The 27,602-nt window shown below is 36.6% G+C and overlaps 2 protein-coding genes across 11 annotated transcripts; one reads left to right on the forward strand and one right to left on the reverse strand.

Moving 5' to 3' along the window:
* LOC132198285 (rap guanine nucleotide exchange factor 4) lies at window positions 1–25,635 on the forward strand. Of its 2 annotated transcripts, XM_059622224.1 has the most exons (19): window positions 1–129; window positions 3,569–3,711; window positions 5,683–5,771; window positions 12,136–12,291; window positions 16,565–16,625; window positions 19,069–19,184; window positions 20,082–20,295; window positions 20,575–20,761; window positions 20,860–21,005; window positions 21,131–21,452; window positions 22,243–22,422; window positions 22,530–22,668; window positions 22,748–22,955; window positions 23,011–23,157; window positions 23,216–23,316; window positions 23,372–23,497; window positions 23,553–23,731; window positions 23,788–24,137; window positions 24,377–25,635. In XM_059622224.1, exons 1-19 carry the CDS (start codon window positions 89–91, stop codon window positions 24,502–24,504), a joined length of 3,033 nt encoding a protein of 1,010 aa, XP_059478207.1. In that variant the 5' UTR covers window positions 1–88; the 3' UTR covers window positions 24,505–25,635. The 2 variants fall into 2 exon arrangements, with proteins under 2 accessions (XP_059478207.1, XP_059478208.1); XM_059622225.1 differs by lacking the exons at window positions 1–129; window positions 3,569–3,711; window positions 5,683–5,771 and adding an exon at window positions 6,950–7,144.
* On the reverse strand, window positions 25,077–27,578 carry LOC132198287 (ankyrin-3-like). 9 transcript variants are annotated; one of them, XM_059622234.1, is made up of 10 exons: window positions 27,446–27,578; window positions 27,153–27,280; window positions 27,034–27,087; window positions 26,710–26,895; window positions 26,539–26,627; window positions 26,373–26,477; window positions 26,260–26,311; window positions 26,077–26,199; window positions 25,860–26,021; window positions 25,077–25,793 (listed from the first exon to the last, which is right to left on the reverse strand). In XM_059622234.1, exons 4-10 carry the CDS (start codon window positions 26,870–26,872, stop codon window positions 25,744–25,746), a joined length of 744 nt encoding a protein of 247 aa, XP_059478217.1. In that variant the 5' UTR covers window positions 26,873–26,895; window positions 27,034–27,087; window positions 27,153–27,280; window positions 27,446–27,578; the 3' UTR covers window positions 25,077–25,743. The 9 variants fall into 9 exon arrangements, with proteins under 9 accessions (XP_059478217.1, XP_059478214.1, XP_059478215.1 ...); XM_059622231.1 differs by lacking the exon at window positions 27,034–27,087; XM_059622232.1 differs by having other exon boundaries at window positions 26,710–26,885; window positions 27,153–27,531.
* Between the last annotated feature and the right edge of the window lie 24 nt (window positions 27,579–27,602).

Consider the following 27,602-nt stretch of genomic DNA (forward strand, 5'->3'; position numbering starts at 1 on the left):
CGACTGGCTGCCTCTCACCTGGCCGCCAGCACACGCTACCCGCAGTAGCTGACACGAGGGCGAGAATGGCTGCTGCTGCTACCGCCGCATGACCGCCATGCAGGACTGGATCACCAGCGTCGACAAGAGGTGGGTAAGCCGCAAACCTAATCCCGTGAATTATATGCCAGGTCTCGCTAGGCCTGCACACCCTCGGCCCGACGCCGCTGTCAGGGGATTGTTTGCACCGCGCTAGATTAGCCCCTGACCCCAGAGAGCGGTTTACATTCTCAGGGAAAGCTTCAAAATTTTGCATTTTCATCTGATGCTAATTTTCCTTAATTTAAATATACGTTTTTATAATTTTTTTAGCTCTAAAAATGTTGAAATATAAGCAAAAAATAAGTAAATTGTGTGATTTTTAAATGTTTTTGAAAAAATTAATTAATTAAGAGTGAATTTTTAGAAATTGTCAGGTTTTTATTTGATTCATATTTTATTGATAAGGGAGGATTTAATAATTTTTAATTATGTCACTTGAAGAAAGAAACAATGAAAATATCAATACAAAAAATAGCCGGAAATAACTGGTTTTATATTGCACACCGGAGTCAATGGAATTTTTTATTTCATCAAACGATCATTTTACAGTAGAAGGACGGAGAGGGATGAGTGTGAAAATCCATTAAACAAGGCACTGAGGCGTTGTCATTGAGATTTCCTTTCTTTTTATTAATTCTTTTTTAAATGGAAAAATCTCTCAACCATCAACTGCTCTCCTAATGCTATTCTATGCATTTCCATTACAAATTGAACCGCAATTCAATTTTGTGATGGTTCTTTTCACAGAGAGTCTAGTCCAACAAGAGTCTAGTCCAATTTATTACATTTCTCCATTACAAAAAAAAGAGCCCACTCATTCTTTGCATAGCTTCATCCCCTCTGCTCTACTTTCCTTGTTGAAAGTATGATATATATTATTTCCTTTGCCGAGGAATAATTCATTCCATGCTTGGCAGCTGTCCAAACTCGTCCACTCTTCAAAGTTCGTGGAATTACTTTCAAAGTTTGCTTCAAGAAGGAAATGTTATATGCATATAATTCAAGCGATAACCCAAATTACAGAGTTTCAAAAGGCCCTTTTTGTGATGGTCGAGTGGGTGGATTATTTGCAAACAATGGACGGTCCATTCGCCATTATAGTGAAAATCCTGAAAGACGATATCAATATTTCTCTTTGATGATTTCATTAATTATTAAACTGTGGAATTTGAAAGTAAATAAAATTTAAAATGTTTTAAGTTAAAAATCATGCTCGGTACATTTCTACAAGCAATATCAAAGGGGTCATGTTGCATGGGAATTTTTAATCACAAAACAAAAGCGTATTAGCTCGCGTGTTTTTGCTCTTCAAAGATGAAACAAAAAGGGCAGCAACGTTGATGTCGAAAGATAAACTACACCGCGCAGAGTGGAGCTACCGAATGCAAATTTTCAGCTTTGAGCGCTCACGCAGCTGTCAATCGTTCACTTTAACTCAATTTGTAAACATCAAAGGAAATTCCTGGCCCTTGCAACCTTCCCTGACATTGTACTATTATGTAACAGAGAGGTTTGTGTTTCAGTTAGTTGTAATAAAGGGCCCCAACTTCAATTTTTATTTTAGGGTTTGTAAATATTGACTTACAATTTAATTATTCCACTTATAGTTGTTGAATATCGTATTTCTGCCGACAGAGGGTAGAAATGTATTTCTTGGTTTCCAGCTCTTCAAATTTATTTAAAAACTAAAAGATTAAACGTAAAATAGCTTAAATTATATATAATATTTAGAAATTTCCCTCTTATCTTTTCCTGAGTAATTAGTGGCATTTAATTAAAACTCAATTAATTGTAAATTTTTTTAAATTAGAATTGTTTTTTGAAAATTTGTTATTTTATATTTATAAAAAGTCGATAGAAAAAACTTTGTCAAACAATAAATTGTATTTTTAGAAATTATCAAATGAATGTTAAAGTGAACGTTCTTTGGGCCAAGTCGTTTCAGGAGGTCAGTCGACACACCCAAATGCGTCTGTTTTTTTATACGCAAAGCAAACCGCACTCTTCTGATAAAGCCGCACTGGCTGAACGCAAGCCAGCGCGGTTTCCTCGTTTTTCGCATAAAAATTGCAAATTTCCGTCGCCCACGCGCCTTTGCTGCGGGCGAAAGTGAGACTGGTGTTCGACTTTGTAAATTACAGGGAGGAAACAAAAGCCGCCGCCGCCGTGTGCCGCAGTTGAATCCGTAATGAGCGCTTGAGCATATTGATTTTTCGCACACTCATCATTCAGTGTCGGCTTGTCAAAATATAATGAGCTTATTATTTAACGGTGTGTCCGTGTCAGACAGAAGCTGCATAATTCACTCAAAGTGAGAGACGACGGGGGCGGATGGAATTCTCTGTGAGCCTCTTTCAATAACAATCGCTCTTTGAGGGGCTTTAACTTTTTAGATGAGTCGGAACTCTCTGAAATGAGTTGTTGATTATCAAGTTTTTCGCAGTGGAATTAATGACGATATTACAAATTTAGCAAGAAACGTCAAATTAAAGCCAATTTCAGAATTTAATAAGCCGTCGTAAACTCAACTAATTAGCTAAATTCAAACATCAAAGATGGACTGTTTTCATCACACAGAAAACGGAGCAGTACTCAAGTTGGTGTTTTCTTGGAAAATATTTAATAAATAATATTTTTAAAGGTTCATTTTGTTTTGTAGAATTGACGAAAAAAGGAATTTTGAAACCGCAATTCAAGATAAAATAATGCCCCAAAAATGCGGTTGGGAAAAACGTCCTGTCTTCTGCGGCTGGTGACATTGTGAAGCCAAATTTTTTTGCAGCAAAAATGGGCTAAAATATTAGTCTGATCGAGCATTTCTGACAATTATAAATATTTTGAATTTCAGTAATATTTCCAAAACAGAAATTTTTATAAATTTATTTATTGTTAAGTAAAATTTGACCATTCTTTAATGGATCTTATGAGTGGTTTATTTGATTGCGAAGAGCAAGGAAATTAATTTTCTTCGTTTATGTTACAAAAATTATTTATAAAATATGGACTTGTTTTTATCAAAATTAAAACGAAATTGATGAGAACTTTGGTTTTATGGCCGTTTTTTATGACATTAAATTTCACTGCAAAATGGGAATAAAAATGGCTTAAAAAATCCCTGCTAATTCATGAATATGTGCGGCCCACTCAAATTCAACCCTGCTATTACTGACATCATTAAATTTGATCTGCGGTTATATATAGCTAGTTTTTCAGCAGATGCTAGCGCAAGATAAGCAAGATTTTATTACAGTGGATGAAATCATCTGAAAGACAAAATTTCATGTGCGCACTAAAAATGTTTTGCTAGAAAGATCATATTATGTAGTCTTAAATTCTACACAAAATGGAACGTGATATCTTATGTGCGTATTATAAAAAGCCAAGTTTATTGTGCACCACTTATTTCCAAACGACCAAAAAGTGAGGTTTCTTTATTCGCTGCCTTTTCTTGGAATGTAGTTCTAAAGTGTCTTGTTAACTTTTGCAGGCCGCAGGACAGGACGGCCAGAGACATCGAGGCGATCACCTCCAAAATGCGCGCTCTCGACGTTTTGGCCCGACTGCCCGTTAACGTTCTGCAGCAGCTCGCCTCCTGCGTCTACTACGAAGATCTCGAAAAAGGAGTCACTCGTGAGTATACATAAGAATTTCGTGCACACATACTCCGGTTTCTTGATTTCAATCTCCTTTATTTGCCGTTCGAGTCGAGTGTGGGTCCGATCGAGAGCCGAAAGTCAAAGTTTTATTTTAAGGAATCTCCTCAGGGGCAAGGCGGGCAGGAAACTTACTAAGAGGAATTTTATTACCTCTCTCCGAGTGCTACTTTAAAGTTGAAATGAAGAACAGAGAACGTGCAACGCCTGCCGAGGACTTTGTCAACTTTTGCAATTTGCATATTACAAAAGTTTTGCACGTATGTTAAAAAAATAATAGTGCCTTATTAATCGACAAGTAAAATTATTAAAGCAGTGACTTTTCTTATAATATTCTCAAATTGATCAGATCAAAAACTAATATGTTTGGAAATAAATTAGGATGGAAGGAAAAATAAAAGAATGTATTGACGCAGAGAAAATAAATGTTTGCCGATTTTAAATCACTGTGGTTATGCAATTATCTAATTTTGTGATAAACCGCAAAACTTTTTATCTTTTGAGAAAGGAAAGAGTTGAACCGCAATTAAAAGATATCTAAACTTTTATCAATCTGAAATGATTTCTTATATTAAATAATTCATTTCCCTTATAATTTTTATACAATTCATTTTTGAGGAAATGTTAGGCAGAAAACTTTAACTTTTCAGTTAGAAAACGTGTGTTGATCCCAAGCTTTGATTTAAGTTTTTTGTTTAAAAAATTACTTTGTGTTTTGTTCCTCTTCCTATTGTCAAAAGTTTTTAATTTTTAATTCGAATAGAAAATATTATAATTTTGGAGCTGGAAAAAATGACCTGGCAGCAGCACCTTCTGTACTGACAGAGAGATGAACTTGTTAACAGTTGTCCCTGAGGACCATAACATAGGACCGTCTGCGAAGTTAGGGTGGGCATTGTGCTGGCAGTTTCGCCTTTCGGCAAAGCTTGTTACCTAGGTACACAGGCGAGCCCCTTCGTAATCAAATTAGCGCCACACAATAAACGCGTGCGCTTGGCCTAATGGAGTTTAGCGCCGGGGTGCGCGAGCGTGTGTGTTTGAGCAGAGAGACGCGGCGGCAGCGAAATCGCATTTTCTTAATTGAATATCTCCGGCCATGCCACACTTAATTACTTTCGAATCCGAGCAAGAGATAATCTGAGCTTGGCTAGCGAACCCGCCTTCCATGCACGAGCAATGTGTCTGCGCCAGTTAATGATTTCCACCCTCTGGCCTTTCAGGCGGTTGCGATCGCGGTTAATAATAAGCTCATTTCAACAGAATAATCCTCAAGTCTAGTTTGACTTTGAGTTAATAAAGTGCAGCACAATGAAGAGAACAATTTTATCTTTTTAATTTAAGTGGAATTTCTTCCATTTTCATTTTATTTATGAAGATAGATTTTGGTAAAAAAGGAGTGGCAATGAGATGAAAATCAATTTGAATAATTTTACTATTTTTTGCCTCTTGGAAAGTAAATAAAATTTTGAACGAGCGCTTTGGCGAAGGCTGTATCAATAGTTTTAATTTTCATTTGCGTGAAGATACGAACGGTGAAGTTTTATGGTAAAAAAAAGTGAGAAGAATTTTCCTCTGCTACTGCCAGCCGTGTGTATATAGAATATTGATGGGAGCAAAAAAATAAAAATGAAAACTCAATCCCGCACACAGATCCGCAAAATGTGCTCTCATTTTTCCTCGGGCGTGTTTTTCCTTCTCCATTCGAAATTTTATATATACCAGAATGAAAAAATTCTGTTCTCAATTCGCTTCTATTCGCATCTCGCAAATTTATTTTTATCAAAAGGTGCGCGCGTGCTTCGCTATCCATCCTGCAGTTCTTTTACGCCGGCTCCGAGTGCTTGGCGCAGAGAGAGGATGATGAGAAATCCCTCCAGGGACCCTCTTTCCCTCCAGACACATCTCGTTCAAAGCAAACAACTCAAATTTCGCTCTTTGTTCTTGGCAGTTTTCCGACAAGGCGACAAGGGGTGCAATTGGTACGCAGTGTTATCCGGCTCACTGGACGTCAGAGTCAAGCAGGAAAACACCAGCAAGGTAAGGAGTTTAATAATGCCTGCTCTGCTCTTAAGTTTGCGCTGCCTGCCTCCTTCAAAAGCGTCAGATCGCTTTTTGAAAAGGCCCTGCTATATGAGAGTTGCTTTTATCAAACCAATACATATCATGACACAGTTGATTGGAAAAGGAAGAGATATTGGTTGCCATTTCTATATTATCAGAGACTTATACATTTGATGTTTGGCGCTTTTAGCTTAGAGAATAAATAAATAAAAAAATAAAAAAAATATTGCAAGTTCAACCTCAGCTATTAACGAAACATTTTTTTGAAAAATTATTCAATTTAATTATTATTTTTTTTTTGTGAAATTATTTTCATTAATATTTATTTATTTTGAAATATTCCTATACTTACTTCCGAAAAAATAAAAGCAGACCAATTCTGCCACAAATCCTTTAATGACTCTGTTATTGGATCTGTTAATATACATTATTATAGCTTTAGATTAATGTATTTCATTTGCTATTTATTTTATTTTACTATAATTATACTCGTTCCCTCAACAATGTGTTTTTTTTTTTTTTTAATTGTGAACTTCATTAAAGTAAAAGTTTTTTGTCGAGAATTTAAAATTACACGCTTAGAAAATCAAATTACTAAAGAACGTGTCACCGTGCATTAAAACATTTTAGGCTTATACGATAACTTTTTTTCATGAAAAGCTACTCTGGAGAGAATAATGAACAATTAAGCGTATTTAAAAGTGATTTTGATATTCATCTCAAAAAACGAGAGTAACAATTTTTATAAATGAATCAAAAAGTGAGAATGCGGAATTACACGTGAACCGTGTCGACGGAGATAATCTGACATTATAACAAGACAAATTAGCAGCATCAAACAATGTACGCGATTGTTAATAAGTAACATGCAGATGCTCTTCGTGCGCCTCGTCGTCTGCTGCGACGAGAGCCATAATGATGCCATTAATGCCTGGAGACGAGCAAATTAGCAGCGACAATGGGAAAATTGCTCGGAGCGCTGAATATTTGATGCATGTTTGCGAGTCGAAACACACAATGAATGTCTGTCACACAAATATATAGAGGTGCACGCACATGAGCGTAGTATTTGTTGTTGCACGGCACGCGTACGTCACACTCGAAAATCACCTGCAACGCTGGGAAGGGGGGACCTGCGGCGGGGGCGAGCGACCATATTTCGTTATCTAGCCAACACAGTTGGTGACAATCGTGGAAAAAGCGAGGTGATGAGCAGCGCAGTTGGTGCTGCCGACGAGGACGCGTCTCTTTGGAATTGCGTTTTGCACAGGACGATGTGGGTGCCCAAAATCCTTCTCGGCCGCAAGAAACGCGTTTACCAGGTCAATCCGGGACAGGGCTTCGTCAGGGTGAGTTCATTTCAAACCCTCGTATCAATCGGTGACTTAATTTATTTTTAGGTAAATTTTAAATGTAATTTAACTATGAAATTTTGGTGCTCAATGTTGCGTTAATTTTGTTAAAGTTGGTTCAAGAAAAAGATAGATTTCTGTTCCGTTTGAAACGAAATTGTTGCCTCTGAAAGAATGCTAAGAATTTATGGAGCCATATATTGCATTTTTTCTTCACCGGATGACATTCTTTACTGCATACAAGAATTAAATATGTATATAATTTTAAAAAATTACATAATAATTTTAATTCACTTTTAATAAGAAATTCATTGTTAATATTTGTTAAATTCTGCATCATCTTAATCAAACATCACATTTTCAGTTATTTACTTTCTTTTTCAACTTTCATTGAAAATGGCATAACTTTCTTGATTTTATACAATTTAAATTATATTTGAGTAACAAAAACATTTTTAAATTAATATTGTAAGATGAGATAATAAAAATGAGAAAATAAGAAACAAAAAATTTTCATTAGCCACCATGATTAAAGCCAAGTCTAAAATGGGCCGTCAACACACTGGAGCTGCTTCTGCTCACGCCTGGCTTGTTTTCCGGCCACTCGACAAATTTCCACCCGAGAGAGCACTTTTAGGCGCGCGCAAGTTTTATTTAGCCCATCTTTGCGTTAAATGAATGAGCCAAACGTGAGCACAGCTGCCCATTTTAAAAACAAAAACGCCCAAAAAAGTATGTTGAATTTCCTCTCCAATTAAACCGGTCTTCAAAATGCAATAATTTTGGACAAAACCAAAACAATTTTTTTTATTACCTTTTTGCTGAAAAAAAATCTAAAAATACTTCAAGTTTGTCTGTTTTCTTATGTTATAAGTTTCCGTATTTAGGCCGCCCACTGAGAGCTCCGAGCCGTAAAAAAAAGCGCGCGCTGTTTATCGACAAGAAAAACAAAACACAAGCCTGGTAGGGACAGCTTTTGAATTTTTTATAATGTTCAGGAACAAAGAGATACTTATTTATTTATTAACTTTTGGTCCAATGAACATTCGCTGCTTTCTTGAAATGTTACAAATTGCGTTGTTCCTATAATGTGCAAAAAATTCAAATAATTGGACTCTTTTTCTCCTCCAAGACCAATTCTATAAAACTGATTCACTCAATAATTACGATTTAAATTTGCAAACGATTCAATTTCCTCTTTTTCACTCTCGTTTTCATTGTCGACGTCGATTGCGCAATATCATTTTTTACATTTAATTAAAACAGACAATTTATTATCATTCAAGTATTTATTCTTAGGCATGGCGGTATAATTAAACGTATTCTGCACCTACTTTTAATGTCTTATGCTTCGCATAATTCCGTGCTGGGCCTCAAACCCAGCCAAATATCTTTCATATTTTATTCAAATTTTATTTTAGTTTTCTTTGTCAACATTCAATTTATTTTCGTTCATAGTTTTTAAAGTCGTTTTAGTTTAGAAGCTGGTAAAATTTAATTTAAAAAATAACCAGGTATTTTGTTCAAAAGCATTTAATGTTTATTTATCATAACTCTGAACATTTGCCATGTTTGCATAAATTAATTAATAATGGGAGGAAATCCTCCTACGCGAATCCACAGGATATTAGAACAGTTTCTTGATTTTCACATGAAAATATGAATTCAGTTAAAATTAAAACTGATGCGTATAACGCACAACTTTTGAAACGCCTATACTTGACATTTGTATCACAGTTTTAAGCCTTAGGAATGCAGTGAAGAAGTTTATGACAATAAATTAACCGACCAGTCATAAGGCGGCTGATTATGATATATAAAATGCTACATAACATGCAAGAATTATGCTTTTAAATGCTCAACTTGGAGCACATTAAATATTGGCTTCTAGTTTTTTACTTCGATTGTATTCCAATAACATTATTACTCACATCCACCACATTATGGGGTTTCTGATTGATAATGCACTGATCCTGCAAGCTAATCGCCAACTTTGTCTCCTTCTGGAAATGCTCAATGTCGATCTCCTCGATGGCTTGTTTCAGCACTGCAGCAATTTCCCTGCCATTGCCGCACATGTACGAAACGTAGTGTTTTTTGCTGGTTTCGTTGGCAAGCTGATGAAATTTGCAGCCCAAGAAGTAGGTTGTGGAACTCTTGGAGTCGCAAACAACCCACTTGAGGTATTCTTCAATGATGCTTCGCTGAACTTGGTCAAAGTAGTTCTCACAACGTTCTGTCTGAAGCCCATGGAGAAGACCAGCGGATGGTTCAAACTTCAAATTCACCACAGCTTCTTCCGAGAAGACTTCGCTTATGTATTTCGAACGACAAGAAACTCTGGTCGCTGAATCGCCGGGCGAAGCTATTGGATTAGCTTGAGCCAGCAGAGGTACCGTGGTGGCTAGACAAATGAACACCAGGGCAAAGGCCATTGCTTTCTTCAGTTTCCTGCTGCTGTCACCAGAAAAGTGTTGTGAATGAAGTTGTAAACTTCTGCCAGCCCTTTTTATTCCATCTCCCTTCCACCGACCGCCACTATTTTGATAAGGTTTTATGAATGAAAACGTAAGTAAAATCTGTAGCCGGATCCTGCTAACTTCAGACCTTTTATTTGATATTTAAAAAAAAGTACGATAAAAAAGGCTTGTGATAACTTTTGTGACGAAATACCTCACTTTTTAAAATTTTTAAGGAAAAACCTCCTCTGAATTAATTTCTTTTCCTGTTTGTTTTTTTGTGAAATGCGCCATCATCACTTCCTATTATGAACATGTTAGGCACCTATAATTTGCAGATTGAATAAAATTTTTAAAACATTAGTTTGACTTGTAGGTTTGAACCAAAGAGGAAAAAACGACCTGTTATTGTTTGTGAATGTTACTTTCTAGGAAAAAAAATATTTTTTCAAATGTTTCAAGTCTAAACGGAATAAGGGAAATCTGAAACCTAAAAATTACACAGTGAAAATTAATCTTAAACTATGAACACAATCTTTTTCCCATCAATTTGATTTTATCATAATTCTTTGGCATGTGCAATTTGACATTTGTTAGGGGATGAGTTACAAACTCAACTTTTTCCAGGAATAGCCGTTTTATAAAGCTTACTGAAAGAAATCTGTAAACCCCCAAGATTTAAAATTTCGCATAGAAAAATTAATCTCTTTTAAGCCTATCTTGAACTTGGAATTCCTGTTTTCATGCTTTTATAATATGTTCACGTCATTGAGGCTTTAGCGCCGCATAACATAATAAAGCATTGCTTGGAAATTTCCCCTAATTAGCTGTGGCTAGCAGAATTGAAGAGTGGTCACTTATGCTCTGTGCGTCACTTCTGCTGACCAGAGTCTACTTCCTGTTTAGGAACAACAAGAGTGTTGGTGTACAATTCGTGTATTGTTTAGGCCGACACGAGCTAAATGAATGAGCAACTTTTTTAAATAACTTTTATACGTGAGATTGCACTTCCTGACATCCTGACCGCACTATTTTACGCAAATGCAGGCTAAAGACGATTGTTGTTTTGCGTCCAATAGGAAAAAAAAACAATAATTAATGCCCTTAGATTTTAATTAAAAAAAATATATTATCAAGATAGAAGCATGTTTGATTTAATTATTAATCAATATAATCCAAAATTCATCTTTGTAAAAGCATTGAAATAAAATCTAAACATTTTTAAATGCTAAAAATCAGTATAAATATTTATACAATGTACACATTTGAAATTCCTATTCCTTAATTCATCTTTATGTATTACACACTTCAATTAATTCTGTTTGAAGAACTTTTTGAATTGTTAAAAGGTTTCAATGTTTAATTATGCAGCAAAATGTCAAAGGCAGATTTACGCTCCACTCATGCAATATGCATCACTTGGCCGATTCCCCGGCCCCAATCTGTGGCAACCGCGGATCGATAATTCAGTGACCCATCAGGCCGGGGATAGGTTTAACACTGCGCGTGAACTTTCATTACTATTATTGTTGGCGTGCGGTGAGCAGGGCAGGTAGTCTACATTTCAGGGGGTGCCGCAATATCAAGACACACGATCTGAACATTAATGGAGCGACAGGTCCCTCGGTTCGTTTGCCAATGTCAATCTTCTTGCCTGATTGTGTGTGACTTGGGCAAACTTTCAGCGCTAAAAGATCCGTTCTGTATTAAAAATAAATCACCTAATCGCAAAGTTATACATCACGGATTTCTCAGTTTAGTAATTTATCGTTTTACTTTATTCCTATGTAATAATTTTTATTCTTTTACCTAAAAATAGCTAAAAAAATCAATATCAGATTATATCATTTTCCTATCACATATTGATTTTTTTTTCATATTCAGAGTTCATAGGAAGTATAATATAGGTGACTTCCGAGGTATGAGATAAAAAAGAACTGAAAATCCTTCTTTTCCTCCCAAAACATCCTGCCGCGTTGGCATTGCGATTGCATACCTCTTTGCTTTTGATGTTTTGTTCAATGTGTATTTTTACTTTGTGACGTTAGTTCCTAAATAATATTAAGAAAAAAAGGGAAAAAATTTTTACCATATTTCGTAAATATGGTTAAAAAATTTTCCTTATTTTCTTGGATTCAAATCATGACGTGTTTGAAAAATTATGTATTATTACGTTGAAAAAGGCTATAATTTATGTACTGGGTGTAGATAAGAGATAAATTCGAGCCTTCCGAATTGCCAGAGTTTGACTTCTTTTGTGCAGTTTGAGATATTTATGTTGTTGATTGCATCCGGTCTTTCCTTTTCCGTATAATGACGTAGAAGCCTCATTGTAAAAAAGCGTGCAACTTTATGAAATCGGTGAGGCTATTCTTGCAAAGGAGCTATTTTTGGAGACAAAAAGTGATCAAAGCGTGTTGCGATTTTGGCCCTGCTTTGGAGCACCAAAAACAAAGCGCCACGTCCTTTAATTATCACATTGTGCTGAGCGCGATGGCATATCAAAGGGGTGATTACTTTGTGTTGCAGGGGATTCAACAGGTCTCTATCCGCCGCTTGTCGACGGGTTCTGTTTTTGGAGGAGATAGCATTGTGCTCGGTTTGGTCCGCGACTCGACTGTTGTGACGCAAGACGCGTGCGAATTGCTCCGAGTTGAGAGCCACGATTTCCATTCTGCGTGGCAGGTGAGTGATTTTTTTGCCCTTTTTACGCCCCAGAAATAGATCCCAAGCACCAGGATATTTAGTACAAAAATTGAAAACAATTTCAAACCCACATTTCAGGAAACAATTGATTCTTATTATAATATTTAAATTCTACTTTTTCTTCTTTGCGGCATGGCCTCTGTGCGTACAATTGTGATACTTTTAAGCCCGTTACTCACGATTGAGGTTGAATTTTATTAACTTGCCTGTTTTTTTTACCGCGGCTTCCGATTTTCAGTGGATATTTTTTTTAAAAAAGGCAGGCAAACCGGAACCGCGAGCGACGTGCTCTATTCCATTTCGTCATAATTGGAAATTTATTTCCCTTTAATAAACCATTCGTAATCATTGACAAGAGTAAAATTTTAGACTTTGTAGCTTCAATCAAAGCAAATTATTATTATTATTATTATTTATTCTTCTCGGTCTAAAAATAATGTAATTAAAAAAGATATATCCTTCTTTTCGAATTTCTGAATGTATGTCAATAACCGTTTTGAATCATACGGTCAATGATATTTTGCTTCATTTAAAATTTTTAAATTTAGGCAAAAAGCTTTATTAATAAAAGTTTTAAACGCCTTATTACCTTCAGATGAAGTTCTATTGTATTTGAAATTCAGGCAAATTTTGCCTCTATAAAATAACATTTTATCATTTACGAATAGGATTATTTTCTGCACTTCTCAATATAAAATATGAAAAAGCTTTTGCAGACATGCGAGTCTTCAAAATATGTCTATTCGAAGCGTACTTTCCTTGCTCTTATGCAGCAAATTCCCTCCAAGTTTTATCCCGAGAAGTTTCATCGCCCACAAACGAACGATCAATAAAATGGGTGTATTTTTTTTGCCGAGCCAAGAGTCACATACTACTGGCGATTCTGACAGACTCAATTACTCGTGGTTAGGCGGATATATTTTTAGCACGATTCGCTATTAAGCTAAAAAGAAGACACGAGGAAGGCAGGAAAACAAAATTCCGTTCACTAATTAAACCTTCTTGCAGCGCGGGGGTGCGCAACGGCAATCATTAAAACAGCTCGCTGTGTTCAGATGGGGGTTCTCCTCTGGGAAATAATGATGTCCGTTTCGATCTCATTTTTAGCCGGGCAGAGACGCGATCGCACTGATTGATACAAATTATTTGGAGAGACCGGCGAGATCCGTCACCACTCGTTACTTTTCCAAAGCTTTTGTTGCGTCCGCTTCCCTGGGAAATAAACTTGTAGCTTGTTACGTTATAAAAATAGTCTTCCTGTTGCACTCGCCGACAGCGGGAATTTTTTATTTTGCCGGTGGAAGGAACACTTAATTATACGTGCGCCGCGTACATCTTCATTACTTACACCTCCGCACTCGGGGTGCTGATTGCGAGAGGAATGAACTCGATTCCCTGCTGCGCCACGGGATATCTTCTTCAAAGCGTGATTGCTCTCTACTCCGCAGATATTTCATTTTATGGAACACAACTCTCTTGAGAAGATATTGATTTTTCTTTTTTTTCTTTTCAATCGCACCAAACTCGTCAAAAATCTGATAAAATTCTTTAATTTTGAAATAATTTTCATTTATTTTTCATTCCTCCTTGCAATAATACGTTTTATTTTTGAGTTTTCTCATGATTCAATGAATTATTATTGCAATTTCGCAGATGGAAGTTTTTAATCACAAATTACTATGCAAATAGAAAATATATTTACAAAACAACAATTAATACAATATTTTACTGTAAATTCCTATTCAATTTGATCAATTGTTGTTTTTGCTGCTAATTTTCGTCACAATAACTTCTTTGCAATAATTTACTGTTATTCACGTAGCAGATCCATTTTTCATCATAAACATCATGATCTTACGTAATTTGTATTCATTTTATTGAAACATGTTGATTTTCGGTTAATTTATAAAATATCTTAGGCATGAACAATAGCTTCATTCAATATTATTTACTGATTCGAACTAAAATATTTGAAATTAAATTGTTGTGGTTTAACTAGTTTGACGTTGATTTTTTTATTTAACATTTTACTTACGATATAAAACAATACATTGGAAAATTTTACCTGGGAATTTGTGATATTTTTAATATCTCAGCTTTTTTATCAGTGAAGCTGTTTGCACGAGGTTATTTATAGGGATAGGAATAGAAGTGCAATCACAGCCGTCCAAGTGCATGAGATGCATTGTTCATTAGCAGCAAGTTGGCTGTGAGCGATCAATATTATGTACTCGCAGCAAGCTTGTATTATATTTGCATGCAATCGGGCTAATCACTCACACGACTCGCGACCCAGTAACTAAGTTTTCTGTGTAATGAATATGCCGGCGCACAGCTATGCAACCCGATACACTTGGCCGTTTCCTCCCAGAGGGATTAGATTTCGTTTTCCTCTCTGCCAAGCTCGCTGACGAAATCGTGACAGGGCAAATTTAATGATTGTTTTCATTCCGTCCGAATTGATGCTAATTAATCTCTCTCGGCTGTGCTGCAGGCGGCAAATGTTAATTAATTATTCAATACGCTCGCCGGGGTGGATTATCTGCTAAACAGCGGATGCTGCCGCGCCCTCAGCAGAAGTGACATGCTACAAAAGGATGTTCTGCTCGTGGCAGGAAATTTGCTTTGCGCTCTTCATAATGACTTTCCTTATTGTTTGAGCCAATAGGATGCTATATAGGGTGCTAAAGTCGGATTATAAGGCTGTTTATTGCTAAAGTTAAAGCTGAGGACTTCATCTTGCATGCAAATTATTTACTCAAAATGGCACAGCTCCACGCTTTCCAACAAACTTTCTCGTAGAAGATGGAGTGATTATCTACAGCCTTAATAAACTTTTTTTTATTTAACAAAGAGTAATTAATTTTACTTGGTTTGCTAATTTTCTTCAAAATATCAAGAAAAGCTTGATAAAAAATATTCCCTCTACCACAGATCAATTCATAATTACAATCATATTTTTGATTCATGTCAAATTACGATAATCGAGTATTTTTTAAAAAAAAAAATCTGCATTTTGATTGACGACACCAAAATTGCAAAGAATTGGGGAAAAATTTATTTTCAACTTTATATAAGCAATAATCTATAATATTTTCTTATCGTGGCGCTCTATTGAGACCAATACGGCTTTGGTCTTCATTCGGCAGAGAGTCGAACTTTGCAAATAATAAAACATTAAAGGTTCCCTATCGACCTTTGTTGGCTGATAAGCAGCTAGAAAACTACCTGCTCACTGTACTAATGGTGCTATCAGCATTGATTGCACATTTACAACGCGAGCCGTATCATAAAATTGCTGTGTATGTTTGACAGTGTGACTCACACACTTCTCTCCGTAATCCTAGCCGCAAAAGTGAAAATTGTCACATGTTATTATTGTTTTGCAACTGCGTCACTGAACCTTCTAGTTATACTGGCAGCACAATATATGCATATTATAATTTTGTTACCTCGATGATTGATTTTTTTACTTCAAAATATTTATAAATAATCTAGAGAAAATAACTATTAATTTGTCATAAAGCTACAAGAATAACAAAATCGGTATGATTTGATTTACAACAATTTTTGCGGACGGTGAAATTTAAAAAAGACAGCGATAGTCCTTCTAGTTTTTTTTAGCAATTTTTATGTTGAATTTAAATGAAATGATATAGCATTGTAATTTTTCTTTAAAATCTGGAAATTATAAAAACTTTTGGTTGAAAATTTACTTTACATAGCCTACAATTAGAACAAGGTTTTCAAAATATAGCTGATTCTCTTTTTATAATTTTATGAAATCTTTAAATTGTGATGGATAAGAAATAAGGAAATTACTTTTGAGCTTTTGTATACTTGGAAGGAAACGTGGATCTTACGGAGAAGGGCATTATTTCTCATTTTGACTGATAACTGGAAACCTTGTCCGGCCGTTTTATCAGGAGCAAGGTCGGAATTTTGAAACGGCCAAATTTACAATAAGAGAGCGCGTAATTAGGAACGTGGACGGCCGCTTATTCACGTTCGCTATCAGCAGTGGGCAGGTATATAGGAAGGTGTTGTTAGTGTTGGAGTGAAATGAGCGAGGCTGTCAATGCAAAAGAGGGGGGCCGCGGCGCGCGGGGCACAGAGGCCAAACGAGAGTCAGTCGGCGTGAATGAAGCGGCGAGATAAGGCCCAGCACAAGTTCGAAATCTGCCTCGGCTACCCGTGCTTCAGTCTCGAGTTGACCCCGAATGATCGCACCCTCACCGTCTTCTCATTGCAGCGCAACAAGGAGGTGCTCGGGGACCTCGTGACCTCGGCCACCGCGGCCCGTCTCAAGAATGGTGAGTAAAAAGTTTGCACACCCCTTGCAGCGCGTGTTGCAATTAAAATTTCGCAACTCGCCCCTACACGGCCTACCCCCAACTCTTGTTCTCCCTCGAGCTGCTGGGGCGGAACACGACGCGTCCTCAGGGCTTTCTTTAATTTTCTTCTCTGTTGGTTCAAGCCTGAGACACGCTGCGAATCATTATTTTCTAGCTCGGCGCGGCCGCTGACGCCAGTTGCTTTTTTATCAACGCCGACACTAATTAGTTATCGCAGTTATCGCTTAATTTGGCTGCCAATGAATGAGCTCACTCTTGATGATTTTCGTCATAATTTTGTCTTCACAGTTCAAAGTCTATTTTAAACATTTTGTTCTTCTCATTTAAAAATATTTTATCTCGTCCGGTAAATTCAATCAAGTCAACACTGTCTGTCGGTTTTGGTGTTTCACTTTTTGTTTCCTTTTATAAGGTTTTTATTTTTATTTCTAAAGAGTAATTAACTTGCAACATTAATTTCATAAGTTTTTAATTTTCAAAATGCCACCAAAGAAATTTGAATTATTCAACTTTCATCAAAACTTACTTTTTAGAAAGATTTCTGTGAAATTTTCCTTCCACAAACTTCTTATTTTAGACACGCAATATGTTAGAGAGCAATGAAGCGCTTCAATTGTTCTCTGTTTTCTTCTCGTAATTGCCGTCCCGTTACGAAATCGCTTTATTTCGACGCAGTCCAGCGTGGCGATGTTTGCGTAGCGCTAGAGCGCTCTCTATTTCCACCAATCCCCTCAGCAGCGAGAGCGGCTCTGATTGAAGCCGCTCCTCTGTGTCGATCCTTTTATTTATCCGCCCTTTCTATCCTGTGATTAATTAAAAGTGTCTTGCTGCAGCTGAGGAACTTTGCCTTCCGACAAATTGCTATTAAATTGGTGTTGCTGATAAAATCCTCTTTTCGCATTCCACCGCCCTTTCTTTAGTTTAATCTTTACAGATAATTTCTGTTTTTACAAAATTTTCATCAACATCCATCCAACATTAAACTTAACAATAGGATGTTCTTTTCCCGTAAAAAGTTAATAATATTAATTTTTAAATCTGAAATTCAAATAAAATTATTATTATAATTTAATATAGAACATTTTTTATTTTTTGTATTATTTTGTTGCTGTTCAAGGAAAATCCTATTTCTATTTTTATTGCTAACCTGTTCTTAAAGTGAAGGGATCCACAGCTTAAACGTGTGCTCGTTTCTCAAGCAGAGGAATTCACGCATGGCGGCACCCGAAATTTAAATTTATCAACAAAACAAAAGAGACTCATCTTCAGCCAAATTAGACATAATGCGTCATTTTCCATTTTGCATAAATTTCCATAGCGTCCTTTTCCTGTTGGCTGCTCAGCCGACGGAACGTTATTTCTCATGCATAAAAGTTGAGTGGCGCACATCGATTACGCCACTCGACCTGTTCGCGAATGAGGAGCAAACTTTTCCGCGGCGCCAGCAGCGACACCGTTTTAATGTAACGCTTTTGCAGAAGAGAGCGACGCCAATTTTTATAAGCGTTCGCCTCAAAGTTTCTCGATGGAAAAGCTGGCGGTGACATTTTTTCCTGTTGAAATGCTTTTCCCAGTATTTATTTCCACTCGGCTAAACATTTAAAGCGACAGGACCCTCAAGCATTCATATATTTATTCTTGTTCCTGGATTGCTTCTCTTGACATTTAGCCCTGAAACAGATGGGGGTATCTGCATAATGATCGCACACACTCATTTGCATTTTCTAACTATTAAACCAAATGAAATGAAGGGACATCTCAAGATATATTTTCAATCAATAATATTTTTCAAATGGGATCAAGGGCAAGGAAATTTTAAATTTCACGTAATTTTTTATTTGTCTAAGAGCTTATTGAAGATAACTGCCATCAAAAATGGATTTATGAATTATTTATCAAAATTTTTTTTTTTTTTTAAATTTATAGGAATTTTTCAGAAGAGTGAAAGTTTTGTGATTGATGGTACTAGCGCGGTACTTATTTTTATAGTTTGGAGCGTTCACTTTAATGGTATAAAATGGGTTTACGCTCAACCAGGGAGAATAATAGCTTTTTGTAAAGACTATAAGGGTACTTGCAGCTCGAATAAATTACATAACCAGCATAAATTTAAATAAACTCTAAATCTAACAATAAATAATAACCGCGAAGTGTAGAATTAGGTCCCTGAGAAACGCCTAGTAAAAGTTTCTGTGTGCAGTAATAAATTTCAATAGCCCGTGTTGAAAGCAATTTTCCATTGCATGCTTTTGCAAACCACTCTATTAAGTGTGTCATCAGTCCGACTTACTACGCCTAGTGGAAATAATTCAATTTACACGCCCAATTTGCATGCAAATGATATTCTAATTTGTACGAGACTATGTGAAATGGTTCGTCCTAACCAGTGCTTTCATTCCAGGCTATGAGACGCCACCCCCTGGGGGAGGCACTCCGCAGCACAGGAAATCGTTCGCAGCTTCCAGCCCCGCGGAAAGTCCCAATCCAGCATCTAGCTCTCAGCAGCCTCTTTCCGAGGTGAGTCTTTATATTGCATTTTTTAACCTTAATTTGCATAAATTTTGCTCCATTAAAAAAAATATGAGCCCAGTTACGTCACAAAAATTTTTGCGATAAAAAATGGAGATGTCTTTTTAGTTGGTCATTAAACTGGGAATTCATCAAGATAAGGTGCTTTTCAGAATCCCTCGCATTGTGTTGATAAAAGCCGGCGCTACGTTCATCGTCTTTGTTAGTAAAGCTGAGGCTTTTTTTCATAAAGCGAAAATAAATGATGCTTCTTTTAATGGAAAGACGACACCGTTATTGTGCGCCCTGTCATTAGAGCTGTCTTGGAATGGAGAAAAATTACGCGAAGGGATGGAAAAGGGGATGAAAAGTGCGGCTCTTTTTTCGCCAGCTTTTCACAGAAATAAACGATCTTTTAAAGTCTGTCAAGAAGCTCTACCCACACACTGTGAAGCAGATTTTAGTAAATTTGTTAAAGTTTTCATGAGAAAAAAATTATATATATAAAAAAATAATACATTTAAAATACAAAAATTCAAGTCAAAATTTAGATGAATGTTTTAGGTTGGAATTTTAAATTTTTATATTTAGATGTGCGTAAATAGCATCAATAATTTAATTAGTGTACCACAAAAAATCGCTTCCTATATAACTAGATAAATCATCCAAATATTTAAAAATAATAAACGAACACTCGATAATTGAATAAGAGGGAAAAAAAGAATACACATAAAGATATCTCAACATTGGGCCGATGAAGAGAGAGATTTTTCTACTCTGGGCATGTAGAGAAATATCTCAACACATTGGATATGTAGAAATATTAAATGTACACATTTTTTAAATATATAAATTTTAAATCAAAATTTAAAGTTTTATTTGCATCAAATTTTTTTTCTTTGATAGAATGGCTCCCGAGCTGGTTGGGTGTTGCACACACTGTTGTTGGCGAGGGCACCAGGTCTGCTGAGGGAGAGGAAGTCGTCAACAGGACGTGTCCTTAGGAGATGTGCTGCCGGCACCGACCTCGTCGAATGGCTCATGACCATCGGCGTGCACAGTCGACAACAAGCTACCGCCATGTGGCAGGTGCTGTTGGAAGAGGGAATCATCACGCACGGTAGGCTTCAATTTCCCACGCATTCACGACACAAATAATAATAAAAGCCGGATTATACAATGCGCGTGTCAACCCCTGTTGAATGAGAGGACGCAACCCGCTCAACAGGTGCCTTTAGCGAGTTGCCTGCATCCGATAATTTTACACTCGCAGTGCACTTGTTGAATCATATTAAAATGAAATTTAAATTGGCACAAAAATAATAAATCAATTGATTAATAAATATGGAAAAATTTAATTTCTTTTTGAAAATAATAATTTTTTGAATTAAAATTGCAGTATCTCGGGAGCAACCTTTCAAAGACAAATTCTTGCTGTACCGATTTTGGCAAGACGATGAAAATGGGTTGAGCAGCACCCCTTCGGATGTCGAGGAGTCTCAAGCGCAGGCCGAGCTGAAGGACGCGCTCGCCTACTTAACGCAGAAGGCGCCAGACGCTATGATGCGCCTCATATTAAGGAAGCCGTGAGTTGCTTGCTTGTCTCTCTTGTATCAGTTTGTTTTTCAGATATAATGACTCATTGTTGATCTTGTGTCACGTCAACTTATTTTGTCACACGCAGGACTCACGAAAGGACCGTCGAAGACTTGGAAACCATTTACGAGGAGTTGCTGCACATCAAGGCACTTTCTCACCTGTCCAATTCGGTCAAAAGGGAGCTTGCATCCGTTATTATTTTCGAGTCGCACCAGAAATCGGGCACTGTTTGTAAGTACTTTTACTATCTTAAGCCCTTGCCAAACAACTCTCACAGAGGAGCCGCTGTGCAAAGAAAATAAAATTTAAATTTTGTTGAAAAATAATAAAAATAAATTTTATAATTTTATTTTTAGTGTTTCACCAAGGCGACGAAGGACACTCTTGGTACATCATATTGAAGGGTTCAGTTAACGTGGTCATCCACGGCAAAGGGGTGGTGACCACCCTGCAAGAAGGTGACGATTTCGGCAAACTGGCGCTCATCAACGATGCTCCCCGATCGGCCACAATTGTGCTGCGTGAAAACAACTGCCACTTTCTGCGCGTTGACAAGGACAATTTCAACCGTATCCTGCGCGACGTCGAGGCGAACACTGTCCGGCTTAAAGAGCACGGCAGGGATGTGCTTGTCCTCGAGAAGATCTCCCCGGCCACTAATGCATTTTCACACTTCAAGTAAGTATTCTTTTTTTTAATTCCGCGGATACATCTTTTTTGTTATTTATTAAGATCTGATATTTTAATTTCAATTTGTATTAATTTCCGCAAAAATTCCTAATTGACCGCAGAAATTGACGGTATTTTTATAACAAAAATAATAGAGTATAATTTAACCTCTAAATTTGCTCAGGCCTCAGGCCGCAGACCATTGTTTAATTGTTTTGTTCTTTGAATGGGAGAATTACTCACATCCGCAAAGTGGCTAAAATAACCACACATGAACTACATAAAGTGAATGGCCGGTTAAATAATACTCTTCATACTAGAAATTTAAATCAATTTTAGGAAATTTTAGTCTGTAATTTAATTTATTAATTAATTAAAAGAAGTTGTTCATTTCCTAATTTGATTTTTGGGTCTGAATAAATAAATAATATTCAAGAGCATTGTTGCCGTTTTTTATATGAAATAACTAATTTTTATTATTATTTTATTTTGTATATAATGAAGGCGTAATATTAGAATGGTGTGGGTTTTTTAGGTGCCAGAAACTGGATTGCATAGACATGCATAAAGCAATTAAGTCTTGGAAATTCTTTTAATTTAAAATTCTTTTAGTTTAAAAGTTTTAAAGTTAGTAAAAGTAGAAAGAAGTTCTTGTCTGCTAATGAGAAATTAATCCGATGACCGGGTTTTCATGAGAAATATATAATTTATTTCCTGCATATTATAGTATAAAGACGTATTTTTAAGTTGAAGAGCAGAGCGGCTTTTTTACAGAGCGCATTTTAAATTCAATTTCCAGGTACACTGTGATGGCTGGCACACCTCAAAAAATGCTAGAGCATTTGTTGGAAACAAGACTTGATGGTAGAATAGGACAAACAAGAGAAGAGGGACCAAGTGATCCGTTCTTGGATGACTTTTTACTCACGCATATTGTTTTTATGCCTACGCACCAACTGGTCACCGAACTGGCTAGACAATATCCTTTCCAAAAAAAATCCATTTTTTTTTTTTTTTTTTAAATAATTTATACTTTCCTATGAAATAAATTGTTATTCTTTTGGTTGCACCTTAACTGAGGCTCACTTATAGAATTGACTCTCCCAGCCAAGACCGAGAGTTTTTAGTTGCATGCAAGAGAAGAGTGGTCCACTATGTGCACCGATGGGTCACCACTATACGACACCCCGTTTTCGAAGAGCCGAGTGCGTTTGCATTCCTGGAGGTTTGTATAAGAGCCACTCGAATGCAAATTTCGGTGGTCGTGGCAGGAGAGCGTTTTCATTAAATAAATTACAACGCAGGAACTCTCTGGAGAGGTCAGCGACGATAACGCGAGGTGGGAAATGGAGGATGAGAATGCCAAAATGACTCAAGTGATGGACGAGTTGGCCCAGTGGAGCACGACCCAGAGCTCTCCCCAAAAGTGGAAACTTCCTCCAGGCGGTCAACCCATCAGCGCGTTCGGCTCGGACGCGTTGAAAGATCTCAGAATGAAACCCCACGATGACAGTAAATTGATATATGAAAATTTATGAGCCAAAAACATTAAATTTTTCCTTGACAGTAATTTTCCGAGTCTATTGTGCCGACCACACTTATTGCACTCTTCGATTTCCTCTGAGCACAACCGCTGATATCATCAAGGTCAGCGCTGCGGACAAATTAGGATTGAAACACGATGATCTCATTTTAGTTGAAGTTAAATCCTCAGGTTGAACGATCCATATTAATTCTCAAATTGAAATTTTAATTTTGTTTACAATTTGCAGGAGAGCGGGTGGTTTTCAAAGACACGGACGTAAGCATCCCAACGGGTCTAAGTCTGAATGGGAGAATTTTTGTGTCCCCAAAGGAGCACCTTGAAGCACTGGTTAGCATTTTTTTTTCTCGTTAAATTTTTCTTTGACGTCTTTGTTATTATGTAGACTTGCCTTCCCGATCAAGAGACTCCTACTGAGGGATCTGTCGCAGACCTTGAACTTTACAGCACCAAAGAACTAGCCTATCACATGACACTGTTTGACTGGTCTTTATTCTGCGCTGTGCACGAGGTGGATTTTAAAATCAAATTTAATTTTTTAAATTAAAAACTTATTTTTTTTCCAGTACGAATTGATTTATCACACTTTCGGTCGGCACCACTTCCACAAGATTACTTCCAATCTAGACGTCTTCCTTCGAAGGTTTAACGAAATACAATTTTGGGTGGTCACCGAAATCTGCTTGACCTCGAGTGTGAGTCGAAGGGTGCAGTTGGTGCGGAAATTCATCAAACTGGCAGCTTAGTAAGTTATTTATTTTTTCTTCGATCGAATGAAAACTTTTTTTCAAATCCATTTAGCTGCAAGGAATACCAGAATCTGAACGCCTTTTGTGCAATTGTGATGGGATTGTCAAATTTAGCCATCAGCAGACTGTCACAAACGTGGGACAAAGTGCCATCCAAGGCACGCAAGGCGTTCACAGAGTTTGAGGCGCTCATCGATCCGAGCAGAAACCACCGCTCCTATCGAATGGTCGTGGGCAAAATGAGGGCCCCCGTCGTGCCCTTTATGCCCCTGCTGTTAAAGGACATGACATTCACCCACGAGGGCAACAAAACCTGTCTAGACGGACTGGTCAACTTTGAGAAAATGCACATGCTTGCGCAAACTATGAGGACCATTCGGCACTGCAGAACATCTCAGTCAGGTATTTATTTTATTAATTTAATTCGTACTAAAAACAGTGAAATTAGCAAGATTTTGGCGTTTCGCTGTTGGAATGAGATTTATAAGCATGAGTAAGATTTATAATTTAATGAAATTTTATAAGAATATGATTAAAGATAAAACTGAATTATTAGCTGGAACTGGTCGCAGCTATAAATTTAATTTTTAGCGGGCGTATTTTTTTATGTTTAATTTGAATTTTATTTACTTTAATTTCAGCAACCTTTGAGCCACCGTCGCCAAAAAATGAAGCCGAAGTGAAGGCGTACATTCGCTGTTTGAGGGTCATCGATAACCAAAGGGTTTTAACAAGTTTGTCTCACAAGTTGGAGCCTCGACGGTCCTAAATCTGAGTTGTTGGCGTGAATTTAGAAAATGTGAAAAATATGCTTAAATTTCCAAGTCTTTTAAATCACATCTTGATGTGTTTTGAACACCAATTATTAAATCTGGATGTCTTAACGATCAAAAGAAGTTTGGCTCTTTTTGCTGTACGAGAGAATCATCAAAATATATACACACACAATATGAAGTGGATCAATATCAAAATAATTAAACTGCATCCCTCCTTCGGTGTTTAAAGAAAAAAAGTGTCATGATTGCAATAACCTTTGTCGCAATAGTTTTACTATGCTGTTGCAAAAATTCTTATACAAATTGTAAATACTGAATATTTTATATGGTGTGCCTTTTGTATTTATATCTATTGTAAATAAAATAGAATTCTCAATTTATGAACATTATAATAATATTCCGAGCAAAGAGAAAACCAAAGAACATTGTGTAAGCTGAAGTTATTTAAATTGTAACACATTGTGTACGTTCATAACTGTATATTGCATAATTATACACCTTAAAATCAAAATTGATATTTGCGCTGGGATTGAAGTTTTTTTTAACTTTAAAATGCCTGAGAATGTAATGCTTAAAAATTTTATTTGAAATCAACTACATACATACTTTTAGTCAGAAAGAGGGTGCACTGGTTTGTTACAGTACACAAGGCTGATTGAAAATCTAATGTAGAAGTGGAAAATTATTGGAAATATGGGAACTTGACTTTATTAATGCTTACTCAAATGTATCACCAGCCTTTTCTCTGAGTGTCATGAGCTTTCTTAACTTCTAAAACTATTATATTGTGCACTGTTTTGACAATCACTTCAATCAACACTCGCTCCCTTTCAAATGTGTGGCTAATGAATTGGTCAATTCTTACAAAGTCCTGCTCGTCTTAACTTTAAGCGTGTCCAATGTGATCTTTGATACAAATGTTATGCATCTATTTACACATGCTTCGTAATTAAAGACTTCGTCACTAAAAAATTGTCGTATGTACACTTTGTTCCTTGTTATAATCACGTATTTTGAGTGTGTGTGCCTGCTGCTATTTTATACATATTTGAATGTTCTTCACACTGCACACAATTTTCTAAACCATCAAAGAGCAAATAAATTTGTCATCCATATACACTTTACATCCGTCTTTTAAATTTTTACTGCACCGATATACTTTTGAACTGCACTTAGTTAAATTGAAGCTTCACTCAATAACTAAATTGCCTAAATTACTTATTTACGTATTCTTATATAGCAGCCAAGGGAGATGGAAACATACCCACCACGTCTTGATGTCCTAAAAGGTGAAATCATCGCATCAAAATTGAGTTTTGAAGTTTGAATATTTTTTTAATCAACTTACCTCTACCCCGAGCCAGCTTGAGGGCAGTTTCACCATTGGAAGTTTTCAATTTGGTGTCTGCGTCGTGATCCAGCAGCCACTTCACAATAGCACTGTTTCCAGCACTGGATGCCAGGTGCAGAGCAGTCATTCCGTTGTAATTAGCTTCATCTACATCACATCCTAAAACATTAATATTTTGGAAGCCAGGTTTTATTTAAATTTTTAAAATTGAAACCTGCAGCAAGCAGGATGCCGAGCAGGTTCAAATCACAACTCTGATCTCCGGCATCGAGCAGAGATCGGACAGCAAGGTAAAGTGGAGAATCTCCATTCTTGGTTTTGCGGTTGATATTGGCACCTGACACAATAAAGACCAAATTGGATTATATAAATTAAATTAAGAGTTTAATTTATTTACCGTTAGCCAACATGAACCGCACCAATGGTGTACAGCCGGACCAGCATGCATTCTAGAAATAACAGAAGGAAATTGAATTTTTATATCCTTCCTCTATATCTTTCTCTTTGTACCAAGAAGGGGGTGAAGCCATATGGCTCCCGAGGCACGTTGATGACATTGGGAGCTTCCATGATCAAACTGACGCAACGGTTCAAGTTTTGTCTCTCATGAGGGAGCTGGATTTAATTTTAGTGTTTCATGGAAACAAAATAATAATTATAGGTATTTTCTACTCACAGTGGAGCAAATGTGGACTTCGTTGAGCAATTGAGACTCGTTTTTCACTTTGTAGACAAATGATTCAGCATATTCTCGATTCAATAGGCCTGTGAACAGAAATTTTTAACACTTTTTTCTTCCATATTTACATAATTTATGGAATAAAAACTTAAATTATGACCAACTTACTTTCAAATTTCTTGAGCAAGTAGAAAAAGAATAACCCAATAGCTGTCAAAATGGCAATTTTTGTGACATCAGAAGCAGTGCCGAAGGAAAAAACTTCAGCATTGTTGATTCGAAGGTAAGCAATGATGTTCTCAAAAGTGTCCTTGGTAAAATATTCCTCCATATTTCTTTTAAATCTGAATACACCTTTAAACAAAATCAGTATCATAATGGTAAAAATTATTAAAACCAAAAACATGTGCATAATTATGCATAACGCACAACTAAAATTCACATAAAATTTATGTGCGTGAAACATGAATGGATTCAAAAATTAATTCCCACCTAAAATGGAATCCAATGAGAAAATTAAACTGTGGATGACGAGTCACACTCCAACTGGGCTTTTATGTTATCAGACAATAATATTATGATCTGCATGGAGCGACTATTGTAAATATTACGGTGTTTTTATCCGCCGCCAAAGGTCCACCGGGCACCGATCAACTTTTCTGGTTTATCCTCTTCCGGTCTGCCTTTTTTCCATTCCGTCCTTTGATTAATTGTCTTTGCCTTTCCGCTTTCTATGTACCTAGAACCGAGAAGTCCAAGTGAGCTGAATGAGTTTACGTGAGTTTATGAGTCGATCAGTTCATGATCAGTCGTTGCGCTGATGGTTCTCGTCTCCTCTGGTTATGGATGGAACAACGTGTTTGCTTTGCTGCAAATTTAATGAGAAGGAATTTGATGAAATGACTCATAAAGAAGAGTGGCGATTTGGTGGCGATGTTGACGAGACCAACAAGGACGAGACTTCTTCGCGGCGAGTGGAAAAATTCTAAAGAGTATTGGAAAGGAGCAAGATATTTTTTTTTGCGATTCCCGCGCACCAATTGACATCAGCGCCATACTAC

This window comes from Neocloeon triangulifer, unplaced genomic scaffold, assembly GCF_031216515.1.
Source record: "Neocloeon triangulifer isolate White Clay Creek 2 clone unplaced genomic scaffold, ASM3121651v1 ptg000012l, whole genome shotgun sequence".
NCBI classification, from domain to species: Eukaryota; Metazoa; Arthropoda; class Insecta; order Ephemeroptera; family Baetidae; genus Neocloeon; species Neocloeon triangulifer.